Below are 20,160 nucleotides of genomic sequence, written 5' to 3'. Positions count from 1 at the left end.
GTGCTTGGACACAGAGCTCTGTGAACAGCCAGCCTTTTTTGCAATGACCTTTTGTGTCTTGCCCTCCTTGTGCAAGGTGTCAATGGTCGTCTTTTGGACAACTGTCAAGTCAGCAGTCTTCCCCATGATTGTGTAGCCTACTGAACGAGACTGAGAGACCATTTAAAGGCCTTTGCAGGTGTTTTGAGTTCATTAGCTGATTAGAGTGTGGCACCAGGTGTCTTCAATATTGAACCTTTTCACAATATTCTAATTTTCTGAGATACTGAATTTGGGATTTTCCTTAGTTGTCTGTTATAATCATCAAAATTAAAAGAAATTAACTTTTGAAATATATCAGTCTGTGTGTAATGAATTAATATAATATACAAGTTTCACTTTTTGAATGGAATTAGTGAAATAAATCAACTTATTGATGATATTCTAATTATAGATTATAGGTAGGTTCAGTGCACGCGTGTAACGTTACCGACGTTAACAGTTCAAGAGGCCGCGCGACGTGCACGCGTGTGAACGCAATCATCTGTGAAAGGATCGATCATCTCTTACTAAAGAATAAACATGAATGAAGGTATGCTGAAGATACATTACAACTTACTGTCATGTATATGTGGTTTAATCGCTAAATCAGTGTTTCAACGGCGGAAAGACGTCAATATCACTGCTTGTAAACTAAACAATGTCATGTAACGTTAGCATCACATTTACCTCAGGCAGTCATTCAGTGTCCACAGAATTGTATTCACTAGAGAAATCAACTCTTTCACTAAATATATGCTCTATATTAGCCTAGATATTCATTATATTCTACTGTTAGTGATGTCTTGATTATTTCATACATGTTAAATAAACCTGTCATGAAAATGACAGACACTGTATAAATTATTATATTTCAACAACCAATTGGATAAAAAAACTATTTTATAATTAGATTTAGAAGTTAATGCAAAAACTGCCTTATGTGAAGTTTACATGTTTGCATACAATGTGTTATTTGAGTGTTGATTATTATACCTAAAAATAAATAGCAACTGAATTTAGGCTAATAGTTTGGGCTCTATTTTGTTAACCTTTAATATTAATGTGCAAGTAAGGGCTCCCTATATAGTTTACAGCAATATCTTCAATACACTTTTAGATATAATTTAATTAATTCAAGGACAGACACTTTTTTTCTTCTTCAGTAAACCACTGTTAAATCTAAAAAGCAATTTTGTAAAACTCGTACCGAACCGTGATTTCAAAACCAAGATACGTACCGAACCGTCAGTTTTGTGTACCGTTACACCCCTACTGTCAGTCTTTTATTTTTTGTGTCATGCGTCAATTTTGGTCAAGATCTTGTATTGACAGTGCAAGAGTCAAGCACTCTGTAAAGTCTCCTTCAGCACATCCCAAAAACTTTCAATGAATTTAAGGTCTGGACTGAGGTGCCAATTCTTCCAACCATTCTTTTACAATTTGAGCCTGATGAATCTTGACTTTGTAATCCTGGAATATGGCCATAATGTTTCTTCCTACATGTTTTTTTTAAGAAATGAAAAGCTGCACACTCCATCAATTAGGCTTAGAAGAACTGTTGCCAAACATATAACATGCTAGAAACGTAATAATCACTGCAATAATGATCCAATCATAGACTATTAAGCATTTGCCTATTTAATCCCAAACAGTGACTTTTTTTGTTTTGGCCGGGCAGTGTACTGCTGCTAATCTTGTAGAATACATTTGATTTCATTAGATACATTTGATTGAATGCTGTTATACATTATTATTCAGAAGATAATTTTGAAATTTGATTAGTTCAGCTTTTTATACCTTCATATGTCTCAGCTATGCTCACAATGTAATCTTAAAATGATGGAGAGTACTTCATTTTTTCACGAATATAACTGAACCATCTAAATATCAAACTCACTTTAATATCTCTGTGTTAGAGGGAGCAAAATGTTGTTTCACTCAACCCATTCAGGTGCGTCACAAAGATGAATCAGGTTTCCGTGAAGTAGTTCTTTCTGTTTGAAACAAACCAGCACATCCGTGCATTCACGCGCTCCTCTTTGATGACACCAAATGAACGACATCAAAGCGAACATGCTCACTTTCATTGGGCCTCCACTTCTCATTTACCTTCATTTGCAAGTTGACTCAATATTCCGGCTCTTTGTGGAGTCAGAAGGTGCGGGATTGTTTGATCTTCAGGTCTCGAAAAATGGCAGACAATTCCCTTTCTGTGCCTTCAAAAGCGTGAAGCCCTTTAATTGGCGCCTCATTAAAGGAATGCGCGGCGAGCGGCAATAAACCAAACAAAAGAAAGCGGATGTCTCTCTTATTTCCATCCATCCATCTATCCCGCTTTCTCTGAGCTCGTAGTGGACTCAGCGTCTCAACATGGGAGTGGAATAATCTCCCAATGCCCTTTAGCCTGGAGAGAGCACAATGTGTGTGTTGGTTGGACAGTGCTCATCAGTCAGATAACCTGCTTAAGAGATGCTCCTAGAAGAATACTAGGTTATTTTATTAGGGAGCATATGCCAGCCGACATGGTCAGCAACTTCTGCTGCTATATTTGTATGCACTGCAGTTTTACATTATTGGGCTGTGGCTCTTTTGTGCTGGTCCAGATATACTGCATTTTATCATTTATATTATAGTATAAGATAAAGCGTAGTTCAGTGAAGTAAACACTAAAAAAACAGTGCCATGTTATTTATTTGAAACATTGGTAATGATTGAGTACTACTATGGTATATTCTGTATCAACTTGACATAGTATAACCATCGACATCAATAGTATATTGAGGTGCCACCAAATACTTTTTGTAAGGGATCAGAATCAGATTATTCTGGAATTGTGCAACAGTAGGATACTGATATTAAAAATGTTTTATATTATAATTTATTTATTTTTATTATTATAATTTACAAACTTGGGCTGTCAATGTTAACCTGTCTACATGTTTTTAACTGTTAAAGGTATATTCCTCCCAAAAATATTTTTTTTTCCTCGGTAATGTTGTAAGATTTACTTTGAAACAATGTTCACTTAGAAGTTTCTGGTAAATTTCACAATTAATTACAAAAAAGCAAAATTTTGATGTAGAAGGACTGAAATAGTATTTTCAGCCCCACTTTATTTTAGGTGGCCTTAACTACTATGTACTTACATCAAAAAATAAGTACAATGTACTTATTGTGTTTTAATTGTTTTGCAATGTTTGGACAGGTGTGGTGGTATGGGTAGGTGTAAGAGAAGTGTCAACAGTGTAATTATAAATATAACTACGGAAATTAATTACAGATGTAATTACATGCAGCTAATTTAAAAAATGTAAGTACAATGTAAAAATATGTATGTTCACAATAAGTGCATTGTATCAAATGATTAATTGAAATGTTAGTACATAGTAGTTAAGGCCACCTAATATAAAGTGGGTCCGTATTTTCTTGTAAAATTTACTCCAATAAACGTTTTTATTTAATTTACAGCTTAAAAAAAATGTATTTTTTGTTTTTTACAGTGTATGACTTTTTCTTCAGATACAAAATAAGATATTCCGAAAAGTCTATGTGATGCAAGTGAATGGGTCAAAAAGTCGCTCCAAACTGCATATAGAGCCATTATGACGGTACTCCTTACAGTACGACACAACACACTCTTATTACAATTTGTAACTATGTTAATTGTTGGATAATTTGCAATGAATAATTCATTTGTAATTTTTTTCATACAATCCCACTGAAGGTTATGTTTATGGGTGGGACTAGGTGCGCTCATGCTTACTTTTTCAAATAAATTGAAGTTTCTGCATGAATCGCATCATACCAAATTGTCATCGTCTCATGAGACCAAGTTGATACGATCCCAGAATCCATGTCGTCTGAAGCAAAGCTATAAATGTGTTTAAGAAAAATATTTTAAACCTTTTAAACCATAAACCATTGCTTCCGACTAAATGTTGCACGTGTTTAAGAGAGAGTGAAGTTTGTGTATGAAGTGACTGTCCTCTGTGCTTCCATGTCACTTCTCATATGACTTACTCATTCTGTTCTGTGATTTTTAAAAACAGCTTTGAACGTTTTGACCCCTCTCTTTCTCTCGCTCTCTCCCTCTCTCTCAATAATTGTAAAAGTGCATACATTTACCATATTTTTATATAATTGACAGATGAAATCCTCTGAGATCACTTCAGAATTTTTACTCTCTCTCACACATTCTAGTCCTGTGACAGCAGTGTGACATGTCATATGAAATCTCTATAGAAACACTTTGATGACATGCCCTTTAAATGCCAAAGTATACTTCACTTTTTATGCGTATGCGAGGGTCAGCGTACAGTGCGCGTGACGCAGATTTCGTCATCAGAAGAGTATCGGTGTACTGTTCAAGCACCGCCGGATTTTTGTAAACACGCATACTTTGTATGGCCAGGTCGCACATGCGGATTTAATATTTTTTTGTTTGCAGTATTTACATGGATGTAACTTGTGGCGAGAGATTGCTCAAAACTGCGTATGTGTTGAACGCCTGTGTCAAAAGAAGTATACTTTGCAAGGCTGTGCATTTGATTGTGTGCATACGCTCGCATACGTGTAAATAAAGTATACTTTTACTAAAGAGGTCATATAATAAAATAAAATAACATTTTGTTTATTCAAGTCATAATTCAAAAAGTTGTAAAAGTCATTTTCGACCTTCTGATAATTAAACAGGCTTTTAATTATTAATCAGGCTTTTATGCTGCTGCTGTGCCTTTAAGACTTCCATGGAAAATGTAAAAGCAAAATAAGTAACAGCTTTTATGGGTTGCGGATCCAATATAGTGGGTCCTGCCAACTATTAACAAATTGTTAAGGTCGTTTGTTAAATTTCAGTTCGAAACGCTCATTTCTTACATTCCTGCCTCTCCACAATTCCTGTCAGAATGAGTGGTGGAGCACTCCAATGCCCTACATTTGCAATTAAAAAACTGACGTAAAAGTGACCGTGCTTGCTGTTGATGTGCCATATGAACACTTCTAAGCTGTCTAAGTTTGATTTATGATGCTGCTTTTCTGTATGCTTGCAGTTTAGTGAGAATCAACAATATACCAAAATTACCTTGGAAAACTTACGCATACATACACTCCAGGAAAAATACGGTTTGTTGTGCTCATCAAAACTGTATGGATAACTGATGTATTGCTTACAAGTGATACAAATAAAGCTTGAGACTTGCTCTATGCTTTACCAAATAATGGTATTTATATGTGTTGAATTGGCTACTATGTCTTTGAAACTCTAGGAATACAACAAAAATATGTATCCGGGAGCACAAGGCAGAAAAGTTGGACTAGTAATATTTAATGTTGCATATGAATATCCATGATGTCCATGTCAGATAAAATCTTCCTATTTTGTCTTTAATGTTTGGTATATTATTTGGCATTAAGTGTACTGCGTGTTTTGATATCCGCATTGCTGGTTATTATCTTTAATTATTTATCTTTTATATTGTGCTTTTGCAGATTGTGGCCTTAAGGGAGCAGAATGCCCACATTCAGAGGAAGGTGGCATCAGGAGAAGGGGCAGAGGACTTGTTGGAGGGAACTGATGCCCAGAAAGTTCATGGCAAGGTGGGCACTTACACCTGCCGGGCTCTATTCTGTCTTCTCAACAGTCAGATTTCATTCTATGAATGCCAAAAGTACAGTACTGTTCAAACTAAAGAAGTCTCTACTGCTCCCCAATCATTAGTGTTAAGTGATCCTTTAGAAATCATTCTAATATGCCGATTTGGTGGTGGTCTTTTTTTATTTTGTATAGTTGAAAACAGTCCTGCTGCCTAATATTTTGGTGTAAACTATGATAAATTTCTTCAGGATTCCATTTAGATCAATTTAATGCTTGCTTGCTAAAGAAAATATATTTTTCAGAAAACGATACTGTACATAATTGGTGCCTTGAGGGGATTTATTTTGATGTATAATCAGTTTTAAGTCTAGTACGGAAGAAACACAGAGGTGTACAGTAAAATCAATAAGCATTCACTATACAGTCAGCGCACACTCATCCTGTCAAACTGTATTTCTAGATCACATTTAATGTGCCGTTAAACCAATCGCAGCAGAATCTTGCCTCGTGCTCCTGATGAAAAGATAACAGGATGACAGAATGACAGGATGAGAGACGTGTCGTCCTCCTCACCGTCACCGATGGGCGCCGTGTGTGGCATTAGATTGTGTTGGCATGGTGACAGTGATGGCAGGAATTTGTGGCCTCGTAGAAGATAAAGGTTGGCACTTTGACAGTATATCTCAATTGGCCAAATTAATCTCCCATGATGCTCGATAGATTTAGTAGCAGCACTGACAATATCCAGGGCCTCTGGCACTGATGCATGGGTCCAGCCGACCAGCTAGAGGTCATTGGTTTTGCCTGTACGTTAAACAAATAAATCTGACCCTCCCAAATAGATACAGACAAAAAAGGAAGAGAGAGCGAGACAGTGGAAAAAAAGTGCCAGTGCCAGCCAGTGAGTCATTATCAGGCCCTACAGCCGCTCCAGAATAATAAAAAAAAAAACCCTGGCTATTCTTTGTCTTGTCATTCTCGTCTATTTACGATCACAAAAGTCGTGTCGATCTCTCATGGCTTCACAGCTTTGACGGAGTAAATTCAGTGTGCTCTGCAAATGATTTTATCACCCTTCTGTCTTGGAGTCTGCAACCATAAATTAAACGGGATATAAAGTCTAATTTTAGTGCTGCATAAGACGTGTCAAATTTGAGTGTGAATATGTGACAGAAATCTTTATTTTAGGCATGGCAGAGGAAAGATCTGCTGAGCCTCTGTTTCACACACTCCGAATGCAATTAGACAGAAATGAACATGCTGGGAATTCAAAAATCCGTTTAAAGAGCAGCACAAACTAGCTGAAAACATGAAATCAAGGACCTAGGATAATATAATATATTATAAAAATATAATGAAAAATATAAATGTTACAATTAATATATTAATAAACTAGAAAATAGACTTAAGAAATTGCAAGTATAGGTATGTTCTTTGTGCATTATGTTTAAATTAGTGTTAAATTTAGTGTCAACTGTGTCAGTTTATTGTTTTACCATTAAATTGACAATAATTAGATGTTTACTGGACATATTTGTTTTGATTTGTATTAATCAGAAGTTTAGATACGATTTATTCAATACATTTTTTTGGACCACAAAACCAGTCAAAAGTTGCACTGGTATATTTGTGGCAATAGCCAAAAATCATTAAGCTATTAAGTAAAGATCATGTTCCATGAAGATATTTTGTAAGTTTCCTACCATAAATATATAGAAAATGTATTATTAGTAGTAATATGCATTGCTAAGGACTTCATTTGGGCAACTTTAAAGGCGATTTTCTCAATATTTTTTTGCACCCTCACATTCCAGATTTTCAAATCGTTGTATCTCGGCCAAATATTGTCATATCTTAACATATACATCAACCATACATCAATGGAAAGCTTATTTATTCAGCTTGATATGCTTATATATGTGACCCTCGACCACAAAACCAGTCATTTTTTTAATTGAGCCATAAAATGTATTGTTGGCTATTGCCTCAAATATGACTTATCACTGGTTTTGTGGTCCAGGGTCACATATGTTATGTTTTAACATTATTATTACATAATGCATTTAAAAAAAAAAATACAGAATATGAATGAGAATGAAAATGAGAAATTTTAATATGTATTACATTTTTTTTTCAGTTTTTTGTTGTTGTTATATTTCAAGTAATGGAAATGTTTTGTATGGTTGTAGTTTTAGTTTTTAACAATGCTAACCCTGATAATAATGTGATGTCACACTGCATTAGTAAATTCTATTTAAAAATCCTTAATTTAATTGGTTTAGTCAATCTCACAACACTAAAGGAAAGTGTATTGTGTGTGTTTGGGCTGCAGCGGTTGTCTAACGGGTCGATGGAGTCGGGGGACGAGGCCAGTCAGGTGGTGGAGCTGCAGGAGCTTCTGGAGAAGCAGAACTACGAGCTGGCTCAGATGAAGGAGCGCATGTCCTCGCTGTCCTCCCGCGTGTCTGAGGTGGAGCAGGAGCTGGAGACGGCCCGCAAAGACCTCATCAAGAGCGAAGACGTGAACAACAGGTTCCAGAGAGATATTAAAGAGGTGCAGTATATGGGTGTATATGAATTAGGCTGTGTGCAAAACCTCATCCAACATGTTTGAAGCTGTGTAACATCCTTTCTACTCAAATACAGTTTTCTTAAAAGGTGCCTTTTTTTTTAAAATCTGTCCGTTATGGCCCGAACTGACCAGGTGTCTTCGATTTTGGACACAGACTCCCTCTTGATGTCACATTGACAATTAGTGACAGACTCTGGGAAATGTCTGTTGAATTGGAGATGCAGTTATTGATGGAGAGAGAGGTTGTGGCAGCCTAAGGCAGTGTGTGTGTGTGTGTGTGTGTGTGTGTGTGTGTGTGTGTGTGTGTGTGTGTGTGTGTGTGTGTGTGTGTGTGTGTGTGTCTCCATGTCCGAATGTGTGCATTAGCCTGTGTTGATATTTGTCCTCAAGCCTGTGTGTAATTATAGTGCAGGATTTTTGATTGACAGCAGACTATTACACCTGCGGGCTCCTCAGGTGTGTGTCCACTAACCAAAAGTCTGCCAATATATGTGTGTGTGTTATTTAGGCTATGTGTCAGAAAGAAGACATGGAGGAGCGGATCGTGACTCTTGAGAAGCGCTATCTCAGTGCCCAGAGAGAGTCAACATCGCTACATGATATCACAGACAAGCTGGAAAACGAACTGGCCAATAAGGAGGCGTTCCTCAGACAGGTCAGGTTTTGACCACTTGTTTTCCAATTTCCTTCTCCATTTTACTTTTGTATTATTTCAAATTGCTTTGATATGCTGCAATTACTTGCCTTCCGTATTCATACACTGTGTGAACGCACAGATGTTTTGAACTTGATAACGGACTAACAGTCATTCCATTCGTAATTGAACATTCGGTTCCGCTGATGTCATGGTCAAGATGACCATTTCATGTCCTGCCAAATCATTTACCAGGATTTTTGAGTGCTGAAAAAAAGAGGCATGTTCTGAACATATTACAGAGATGGATGGGCATGACAAACTAGACAAACCATCGATTAAGTATTCAAATTAATAATGCAGACATAAAATGAAATTCTTTAACAAAATTGTTTACTCATTTTGTACCAAATTTGTATGACTGACTTTTATAGAAGATCCTTTTCCATTTCAGTGTTATTTTGACATTATTTATATACAATTCTAGTATTTATTAATGTTTTGAATTAGCTTTGTATTTTAAAAAAATATATATTTTCAGTTTATGTTTCATGTGCTTTTGTCTTTTTTAAAAAATATATAATTCTATTTAGGTTTAATTGATTTTTATTTATTATTTTAGCGTAGTTTTTAGTCATTTTAGTACTTTATCTTATTTTATTTCATTTAGTCACCATGGAAACATTTCTAAGTTTCGTTACGTTTTTTCATCTAATATGTATATATTTTTTTATTTCAGCTTAATTTAAATAAAATAAAATAAAAATACTTTTAATAGTTTATCTGTAGTTAGCAACAACAGCACTGTTCCATATAAGATAAGTGAATTGAGACTGGCGCTGCCAAGCTTCAAGAACAATCAAAAAATAGGCAGTTATGTAATTTTGTTTGTTTGGGAACACTGAAAAGGGCCGAGCTGATTCACTTGTTGCTGTGGATGCCGGACAGTCCTATGATGTCTGCTATATGACAAACTCTCTCTGATCAGACACTGTGTGTTTGTGTGTGTTGTGTGTTTGTGTGTGTTTCTTCCCACAGATGGAAGAGAAGAACAGGCAGTTACAGGAGCGGCTAGAGTTGGCAGAACAGAAGCTCCAGCAGACCATGAGGAAAGCAGAGACACTGCCTGAAGTCGAGGCTGAGCTAGCACAGAGGATAGCAGCTCTCACCAAGGTACTGAATACCACACGCACACACACAATAGCTGTGCTTTTAATGCAAACCAGTGTTGTAGAAGTATTTAACTAAATAATAATTTGACTTGAAATGAAGAATACATCAAGTGCAGGAACATCTGGGAACACTTATTATGAATGATGACTCTTACCTGAATTTGTGAATATTTTTTTACTTATTCATTGAAGTGGACCATCAGAATGAACAATTGACATAAATGAATCAGGCAAACAATACTACTTCAGAGAGTGAGCGACTAGCTCTGACCCATATTGGGCTCAACTACTCAGCTTAGGGGGTCAAGGGCCATTTTTGAGGTGGTTTCTCTCTCCTACAGACCACTGCACACTGCACATTAAGAGGCTCTATAAGTTCTTGGTTTGGTTGGTGCAAGGTATTATATTGCACTTAGTGTACATTTTTTTATGTGCATTGATCAGCATAAAAACTTTAATATCATCAGTAGCAGTGGAAATATATTTCAAACTTGTGTGGTGTTATGATCTCAAAGATTTGAAAGGCCATGTGGTTAATAATATCATTATATATACATTTTTTGTTTGTTTGTCTGGCATGCGTTACCCCATGTACAATCACTCATTTCCAGCAAACACAGAATGCTTACATCCTTTTGTTCAACGTTTTATTTTATTTGTTATTATTTATTCAATTATTTCCTGCGGTTCCTTTCCACAGCGATCACTGTACGTTACCAAAAATATTCTTTCAAAAATTGTTATATTTATATTATTTACTTTATATATTTTTTTTAATTATTGAAAATGTATCTCAATGAAAAAATAGCATCAATTTTTTTTATTTTTTTTATCAATTGTTATATTAGTAATATATAAACTTTAAACATTATTAATGTTTAAACAATATATAAAGTATTATTATGTTAATTCTTTCTTTATAAAATAAAATAAAAAATGTAGGGGTGGGACTTGATTTTGTTTTCAAAATTTTCTCTATCTCTTTTTTTTTTTTTTTACTTCAAAATGATGTATGATTTATTGGAATCAGACAAAAAAGGACTGAGCTACATCTGTTTGAAGTCAATATAGTCCATTTTGTTTTCATGGTGACTTTTAAAGTAGCCTGGTCCTACCAGACTCTCGTACGTAGCCAACATTTAATTTGTACATAGAGTCTGGCCACTCTCCATTGACAAGCGTTAACTTCCTTGAAGGCGGGTACTCTGTTGAAGTTTAAAACTATTGGATCTGCCCAGAGCCACTCTGATTCTGCCATAACCAATCGCTAACGTTTGGTTATGACGTATGTCATCTCAAACTAGCGCAGACATCAACGTCATCGTTCTCAGCCACTCCCTCTGTTTGCTGATTGGACCGATTAAAATTTGACTAGAGAAAACCAGAGAATATACCGCAATCCCAGACGGAATACTGAAGGAGCGTAAGTACGTAGGAGGGCGGAGCCAGGCCATCGTTAAAAGACAGAAATTAAACAGCTGTTAATTATTTAAACCTGATAACAGACTGCTGTAGTATCATTTACTGATAGAAATGATTCATACGGTTCTCATTATTAATGTTGTGTAATATTTCTCTGTATTGTGTGGTTTGGTAGTCTGATATGGAAGCTAAACTCCAGGACATGAACTGCAGCCTTAGGAAGGTGGGGCTGAAAGCCGATCACACTCTCTCACTTCGCTCTGTCTGGTTGCGGGTCTGTTCACTGCTGGTGTATTTCAGCTGCATGTGATGCTCAGCTGGGATTTTCTTCGCTTTAATGGGTTGCTGACGTACTTAGTTCTTTCTGTTCACCCACGAGAGAACAGATGCTTAAGGAAATAAACACTCCTTCTCTTTACCTGTCTGCTCAACCATATCTGTGGTGTTTGGTGTGACGGCACCTTATGAACCAAACACACACACTCATTAATCTAGATTAAGATTCGAGCCAACATCACAGGGTTCATGGTTTCTTTCTCTGCTGGTTTGGGCTAATTTGTGGATTTACATTTTCTCATCTGACGAAATACATTGTGTTTGTTTGTTGTACAGGCGGAGGAGAGACACGGCAGTATCGAGGAGCGTATGAGACATTTAGAGGGACAGCTGGAGGAGAAAAACCAGGAACTGCTCAGGGTCAACATCACTTTATATCGTTAATGGATACATTTTTTTAGGAATTGCATACTTCCTTACTATGTACCATTTTAACAGTATGTTTAGTATCTATTTATATGGAAAATCCAAATTGCCACACACGTTTGCCAAAATATGCAGTATAAAACATCATTTTGCGTGAAAAACAGTATCCCACAATGCAATGCACTCTACCTTGACCTTCCATTTCCAGTATGAACATCTATTGAACTGCCAAAAATACGAAATATACTTTATTTACTTACTACATACCTGAGCAACATTTGCCAAATGAAAACCCTCAGAAAGCAAGCGTAGGAAAATTGCACCATTTGTATAAAGCAGTTGAATAATACTGAGCTGGTTTATCACTATTGTGACTCATAAATGGTCAAAAGGTGAAACGTCTTAACTTTTCATAACCGTGTTCTTAATGGTTGAAATATAATTCAATTGAATATTATTTTACAAATATTTTTATTTTCTGAATTGTTGTGAATTCAAAACTTGAACTTACTGTATCAATAAACAGTGACATTTAGCGGCGTGTTTTTCAAATGATCCCTCGATGCAAATTTTGCCTAAAGATAATGTTTATATAACTGATGGCTTCCTAAAAAGATATTAAAGCATCATGAATATCAATGCTTGGGTCTCTGAGGGTTAAACATGCAATGTAGTGAGGTCATAAGACAATTTCTAACATACTATACTTTTGTATGTAGTATATAGTATAGTATCGTATTTCATTTCAAACCAGAAACTTTATCTTTATTGAATTAACACCAAACCTTTCCACACATATAAACAGTAAAAACACAGGTTTGTGGGAATATAATGTTGAAAAATGTTTTTGGGATAAAATGGTGTGTTGTGTTTCCTCAGGCTCGACAGAGAGAGAAGATGAACGAGGAACACAACAAGCGTCTGTCAGACACTGTGGACAGACTCTTGACCGAGTCCAACGAACGATTACAGCTCCACCTGAAAGAGAGGATGGCCGCTCTTGAGGACAAGGTGGGAGACGATCCTACCGTCAGTGCCAACGACTTCCGATCACGTCAATCACTCATACCGTTTCCATTGCTTCTCTTTCAGAATTTGCTAATACAAGACTCTGATAACTACAGGAAGCAGTTAGAAGATTCCATTCAAGAAAAGGTCATTAGTTTTTATTTTCTGAAAAGTAGCTTGGTGGAACAAATTTTAATGCAATACTTGCTATCCATTCCGAGTAAAATGAAACTTTAATGTGCTTTGCGGTTGTAGTCTCATCTCTCGGAGGAGATAGAGAAACTGAGATCTGATCTGGATCAGTACCGGTTGAGGGCCGGATCCCTTACAGAGCCCACGCTGTCACGGTGAGACCGAAATCATGAAAAACTCAGAACTATCCTTTCACAATAAACAATAGCTCTGTTCCAAAACCCAACCAACTCGACAGAATTTTAAGGCATCATAGGTGTGCGCTCGACATGAAGGCTGGTCCACAACAGTTGACAGCAACATTAGCGTATGTATCCTTTCTGGAGAAGGCAATGTAAGGACGTATTACTGAGGTAAATAAAAGATAAATAAAAAACAGGAGAGAAATGCTGACTATAAATACATAAAATATTATAAAACTATGGATAAAAAATAGAAATGTAATTAAAAATGTATTATTTCACCTTTAAGTAGTGTTTTATGCTCTTAGAGTGCAACAGTTGGGTTTTGGAAGTAATAATCCCATTGATTGATTTTAAAAACAGACCTACTGTGAGCTACGAGGTTGTTAATCGATGGTATATGCTTTTGTTGAAGCCAATGTTTCTTATTTGACTGTCTAAAATTAAAACAAAATAATTTCCCTCCTTAAAGCCATTAAGTAAACAGTCTTGTACCTTTGTATTTCTCTGATTTTAAAATATTGAATACTTCAAAAGTTTGTTATGTAATGATTCCCCTCATACCTGGTTGGTTTGGTTAAAGGAACACTCCACTTTTTTTGAAAATAGGCTCCTTTTACAAGTCCCCTAGAGTTAAATAGTTGAGTTTTACCGTTTTTGAATCCATTCAGCCGATCTTTGTATCTGGCGGTAGCACTTTTAGCATAGCTTAGAATACATCATTGATTCTGATCAGACCATTAGCATCTCATTCAAAAAAATGACCAAAGACACTTTCAATATTTTTCCTATTTAAAACTTGACTCTTCTACAGTTACATCATGTGCTAAGACCAACTGAAAATGAAAAGTTGCGATTTTCTACACCTATATGGCTAGGAACTACTTTCTCATTCCTGCGTAAAAGTCGCGGATCTTCGCGGCAGTACCATGGCTGCAGCAGCGCAATGATGGAACGCAGCGCCTGAAAGTAGCCCCCAGCTAGGTAACTTTCAATGTGACCGGCACTAAGTTCATGTAGTTGCAGAGAAAGTTTCAGGCTTGCAGCCGACAAATTGTGTTGTGGATTTACCTGTGTGATTAGCCATGGTTCTGTGTGTTGTAAAGGGCTGTGATAGTAAGTCGAAGGTGTATACTACCACCATGTTTCACAGAATACCAACGAATCATTGCGCCGCTGCAGCCATGGTACGGCCGCGAAGATCTGCGACTATTACGCAGGAATGAGAAAGTAGTTCCTTGCCATAGAGGTGTAGAAAATCGCAACTTTTCATTTTCAGTTGGTATTAGCACACAAATTAACTGTAGAAGAGTCAAGTTTTAAATAGGAAAAATTTTGAAAGTGTCTTTGGTCATTTTTTGAATGAGATGCTAATGGACTGATTAGAATCAATGATGTATGCTAAGCTATGCTAAAAGTGCTACCGCCAGATACAAAGATCGGCTGAATGGATTCAAAAACGGTAAAACTCAACTATTTAACTCTAGGGACTTGTAAAATGAGCCTATTTTCAAAAAAAGTGGAGTGTTCCTTTAATGGCCTATAACTCTTTAACAAAGCCTATGGGAAAATGATTGTGAAAAATTGTTGCAGAGCCATGGCCACTGAAAAAGTGGGCTAGCACCATTGCGTTGTATTGGAGTATTGGGCTGTTAGCTTAGAATCAACATCAAATTCTATTGGAATCAAGAGTCAAGTTTCTTGTATACTTCCCATGAGGATTTATGTGGCAAGTAGAATTGCTGCCCTTTGTATATTGTTCCAGATCAGTCACTTTTTAAGTTCCAATAGTGGTTAAGAGCTTGTGCTTGATGTAGACGGCAAAGCAGCTCTCTAGGTTTTGGAACAGAGGTAATGTTACCATCTCCATACAGTGATATAAATTAAATTACTTATGGCACATTTGTTCAACAATGTTGCATATTGTTCTTTCATTGCAAATGGCATTTTAGCATTCAAAAGTTTATTTAATGTGTCTTGATTCTAGATGTCTTGATGATGGATTGTGATCTTGATTCCAGGTCCCATCTCGATGCTTCCGGAGATCTACGTTTCTCTCTGGGTTCTCTTGCCGAGACGCAGTCTGACCATTATCGCTCCACCAAGGTGATCCGCAGACCCAGGAGAGGGCGCATGGGGTTACATATGGACGAACAGAAGGTAGGAGCTCCTCACCCGTTGTTTCTTGAGCTTTTTGCTGAACATCACTTATTCCTGCTTCTCTTTCATCTTCCTGCAGGCTAAGTCTCTGGGAGAGCACGAATGGCGCTCTCAGCAACTTGGTGTTCTGGGTGGCCACCCGTTTGAGAGCGACACGGAGATGTCGGATATTGATGACGATGACAGAGAGACCCTTTTCAGCTCGATGGATCTACTGTCTCCTGGAGGACATTCAGATGCTCAGACTCTGGCAATGATGCTGCAAGAACAACTGGATGCCATCAATAAAGAGATTCGGTCAGTACATTCATTGTGACCACAGCACCTTTTTGTAGACTTGGTGTTGTCTTAATTGTCTACCCAGAGATTGAGAAGATGCATTACTTTCAAATCGCTTTAATGTCTGTTATGTAATACATCTGTATAGCAATGAACGAACATTATATTTCTTAAAAATGTCACCTCAAAGGTCACTAAGGAAAAATGTGCGAGGAGAACAGCAGGCGGGCTTAAGACTGACCCTTGCTGCACACCTTTAGAATTATCAGGTTTGACAGCTGTTAATTTACTGATTTAATGTAAAGCCTGTTCTAAAGAATGCAGATTTTAGGTCTTGTAGTACTAGCAGAGAAATGCAGCCCAGGTTGGATAACAAAAGTAAGTCATTTGTTACACTGACAAATGTAGTAATGGGGCCTGAAATCTGACTCTGTTATGGGGGAATTTTCGGGGGGGGGGGGGGGTGTTTATGAACGATCATGTTTGTTATTCTTGTGATGCATTTAGCATTAGATCAAGATCAACTTTTACAACTTTTTCTCTAAAACATTATTTAAATGTTATCTAAAAAAAATCGACAGTCGTAAGATTTTGTAGATTTTGTGCAGTTGGAGTTTTCTGTGAAAACTCTGAATTGTTTGGTTTCATCCACACAGAGGATATCAAACATGTTTGATATTTTAAGTCGATTTTAGAACACTCATTGTTTTTATATGTTATACATCCCCTAGCAGCGAGGTATACCTTATCTGCATGATCCGAACGATTTGAAAGTCTAGTGATCATCAGTCTTTTTTAGTATGATGCAGTTTTTTTTCTTTAGCCATTTACAAAGTCGGCAAGTGCATAATGTCTAGAGTTTTAAATTATGTTCAGATTTTAAAAGTTATGTAGTTTATTTCAGACTTTCGTTTTTCAAAAATCTAATCTATGGTTGTTTCTTCCTACATTTTTACTGGCGCTTACAGATCATTATTTCACTTTTGACTAACTCATTTCACTCACTCATTCTCCTGTAAATATCTACATCTGAGTTTTGTTTATTCTAAGTGTATATTTGCCATTTATTAGATGTCTTTCTTCAAAGTGACTTGTAAATTGATTCTTGGGACTGGTACAAGTTCCTTGACTATTATTCCAGTAGCTTTTTTGCGAACATACAGTACAGGGGATTGAACTTGTCACCTTAGAAGTGTAGATTTATCAGTCAAGTTTCCCTCCATAACCTACATATAACCTTCTTCTCCCTAGATAATCCCATTGATTTTTTGTTTGTTTGTTTTAACTGTCAAATTTAATAAAAAAAACCCTGTACTTTTCTACAGAAGCAGAATCAGGATTCTGCTACACGCAAGTCCTAGAATGAATAAAAAAACAAAACAATAAAAGGTGCTGCAGAAAGCCGAGTTGTGACTCCAGGCAGTGTATATGCTAATTTGAATATCAGCCAAGGCTCAGGATTTCTCCTGTAGGCTGTTCAGTTGTTATTGAACAAGAGAGGTTGAGTGAAAGGTAACGGCTGTTTCTGCGGTTCCTGATTTCCATAATTTCTGGGAGTAGCCTATACTTTATGTCACCTGTCTGGCTTGATAAGTCATCGCTGTGTCCTGTCTGTCGATCTCCCTCACATATTGGTGACCCTAAGGCCTGACTTGATGTGCACTTGCACCTAAGGTTGTCAAAAGCAACTGTATGACTCCAACTCAAGTACTGACAAAAAAACCAACACAGGCCTGTAGATTTCATTGAGATCTAATTTGAATTTGGTCCAATTCAGTGGAAATGTGTGATTTAATATTTGAAGAAGCCAGAACAGACAGCAAGTCCTTCTTCAGCCTTTAAAAAAAAAAAAAAAAAAGCTTTAGTTGTATTTTATGTTTCAAAGGTCATTTTAAATTCGCTAAGAGCCACTCACAGCAGGCAAGTTTGAATTTTTTAGATGGTTTTCTGTCCTGTTATTTCCCACATTTATTTTTGGTCAGGAGCCCCCTTAATGTAAAACTGGTTTATAAAAGATACACAACCTCATATATAATGTACAGTACAGTATGTGTGTCCAACTTTATTTGATTACCAGTGTACAAATACAGCTCACAGTACTATTAAACTGTGCCTATAATGTGTGCTGGTTGTTTTGATTACCACAGGAAGAAAGATGGTCTCCCTGCGAACTGTTTATTTGTCCCCTACCAGTAGTGGTCCGCTGTTGATAAAGCACCAGCTTTGTCTTTGTGCTTTTGGGCTAAAAGACACAAAAGCGTTGAATGCCTTACAACCAACTGTAAACATGTTAAATGCTTGACAAATGGTCAATGTTTAATTGTTTGCAGCCCAGTCAATGGCTGCTTTACAAGATATTCAATAATCTGAGCGCATGAAAAACATCCACTACAAGAGCTGTCGAATGTTAGATCAGTAAACTGCAGTTTGCGATCCTTGAGTGTTGTCCTCGAGCGTCCACTGAAAACAACATCAGTCTTTGGCTAGTAAAGCACAAGCCTTTTATTATTTCTCTGTTTCTCTGAGCATGTTATTGCATTTATTTTGTCATTTTTCTATGTTCAGAGTTAAAATATTTTCATTTAGCATTATCCATTGTATTAAGGGATAATTATAAGTTTTAGCTACAGTGTTTCTAGTCTTGTTTCCAAAAATGTTTACATTTGCTAGTAGATTATCGTCAAAAACTCTTTTTCTCTTGTTTCTCAAGGCTGATCCAAGAAGAGAAGGAGTCGACAGAACTGAGGGCAGAGGAAATCGAGAACCGCGTGGCCAGCGTGAGCCTGGAGGGGCTGAACCTGGCGCGGGTGCACCATCCCGGAGCCTCCATCACTGCCTCCGCCACCGCATCCTCCCTCGCCTCCTCCTCACCTCCCAGCGGACACTCCACCCCCAAACTCACCCCGCGCAGCCCGGCTCGCGACATGGAGCGCATGGGGGTCATGACACTGGTATACACACTCACCCGTATCTCTGTCCTACAGGGGTCATATCATGAGGATTTACAGTATATTTCTTGGAAGAAATAAAAGATGGAAGAAAATGGTCATTGGAAAATAAATTGTTTATTTATTTTTGTTGGAAATAATATTTTTTTAAGAATATTTGTTTAATTTAAGCCACATTACTTCTTTGAGATATTTTTTCATGCAAATTGTAGTGCTGGTTAATTCACAAATGAAACAGTATGATGTCTCTCAATCAAATTCTGTATTATAGTTTTTCTAGTATTTCCTCTGCAGTTTCTTTATCTACACATTGAGCTGCTTTGAATGCTTCATGACTATCGAGTCCATTAACAGGCAGCAAACTGTTCATATTTGTTCTTTTCTATTTTGCAGCCTAGTGACTTGCGGAAGCACAGGAGAAAGGTATTACTTAAAAATCCCTTCACAAAAGAGCACCATTGTATTTGCCATGAATAATTTCATAGGCACCATAGAGGACACTAGGGTTGGGCAAAAATTTGAAATGTAAAAATTAGTTCCATTTCAAATTCATGAGTTGGAACTGAATTGTACTCGCTATAGTTCAAAAGGGTGTTGATTTGGAATGAATGAATGAATATAACAAAATATAATGAGGTTTATTCTTGCCTCACTGGCAAATTAACTTAATTTAAATAAAAATCTCTGAAAACAAATCTTATCATTCTGCACCATTTTGCTTCTTAAAGCTACACTGTGTAACTTTTTTAGTTTATTCTTAGCTAAAAACACTTAGTTCTTTCAAAAATATGTGCTCATTAATGTATATTTACTTCTTTCAAGTAATAAAGTATTCTCGTAAGTTTATAATATGCCATTGAAAATACATACAGGTGAGGGGTTTGAATGCGGGTCGCCATGTTGCCCCTCCATCTTGAAAGTACATTAGCCAAAGAGGGACATACCCGTAAATTCAAGCCTCGCCTTTCGCGTTTTAACACTCGATGGCACCGTAGGAGTTGAAACGAAATTGGAATTGAGAGGAACAGAAACTAATATTCACTGGATGGTCATATACCTTTTCACCGCTAGATGGGGGAAAATATCACACAGTGTAGCTTTAAGCAAATGTATATTGTTTACGGATGTGTAGATATTTGTGCTGGTTAATAAAACAGTAATACTGAGAATTATGGCAGTAAATAAGTATTAATACCTATTTACAAATATATGTAATCAGTTATGTATAATTCAAATTATTTTCAGTTTATTATTAATATTTATTATTGACATTAA

At 36.6% G+C, this 20,160-nt stretch overlaps 1 protein-coding gene across 1 annotated transcript in view; it reads left to right on the top strand.

Annotated features, from left to right (window-relative positions):
* The window catches only part of ppfia2 (PTPRF interacting protein alpha 2), a gene marked incomplete at its 5' end in the record, with an annotated part of 199,406 nt that overhangs the window by 150,908 nt on the left and 28,338 nt on the right, over window positions 1–20,160 (top strand). The window contains 13 exons of the mRNA XM_079817863.1: window positions 5,509–5,616; window positions 7,947–8,168; window positions 8,695–8,841; window positions 9,859–9,993; window positions 11,590–11,637; window positions 12,027–12,110; window positions 12,996–13,127; window positions 13,209–13,271; window positions 13,380–13,471; window positions 15,520–15,658; window positions 15,738–15,955; window positions 18,648–18,888; window positions 19,279–19,308. Of these exons, the coding sequence (XP_079673989.1) occupies window positions 5,509–5,616; window positions 7,947–8,168; window positions 8,695–8,841; window positions 9,859–9,993; window positions 11,590–11,637; window positions 12,027–12,110; window positions 12,996–13,127; window positions 13,209–13,271; window positions 13,380–13,471; window positions 15,520–15,658; window positions 15,738–15,955; window positions 18,648–18,888; window positions 19,279–19,308 (1,659 nt within the window). The remainder of the gene's footprint in view (window positions 1–5,508; window positions 5,617–7,946; window positions 8,169–8,694; window positions 8,842–9,858; window positions 9,994–11,589; window positions 11,638–12,026; window positions 12,111–12,995; window positions 13,128–13,208; window positions 13,272–13,379; window positions 13,472–15,519; window positions 15,659–15,737; window positions 15,956–18,647; window positions 18,889–19,278; window positions 19,309–20,160) is intronic.

The sequence above is a fragment of the Gobio gobio genome (genome assembly GCF_949357685.1).
Source record: "Gobio gobio genome assembly, chromosome: 5".
NCBI classification, from domain to species: domain Eukaryota; kingdom Metazoa; phylum Chordata; class Actinopteri; order Cypriniformes; family Gobionidae; genus Gobio; species Gobio gobio.
This window is presented reverse-complemented; position numbering and strand designations above follow the sequence as displayed.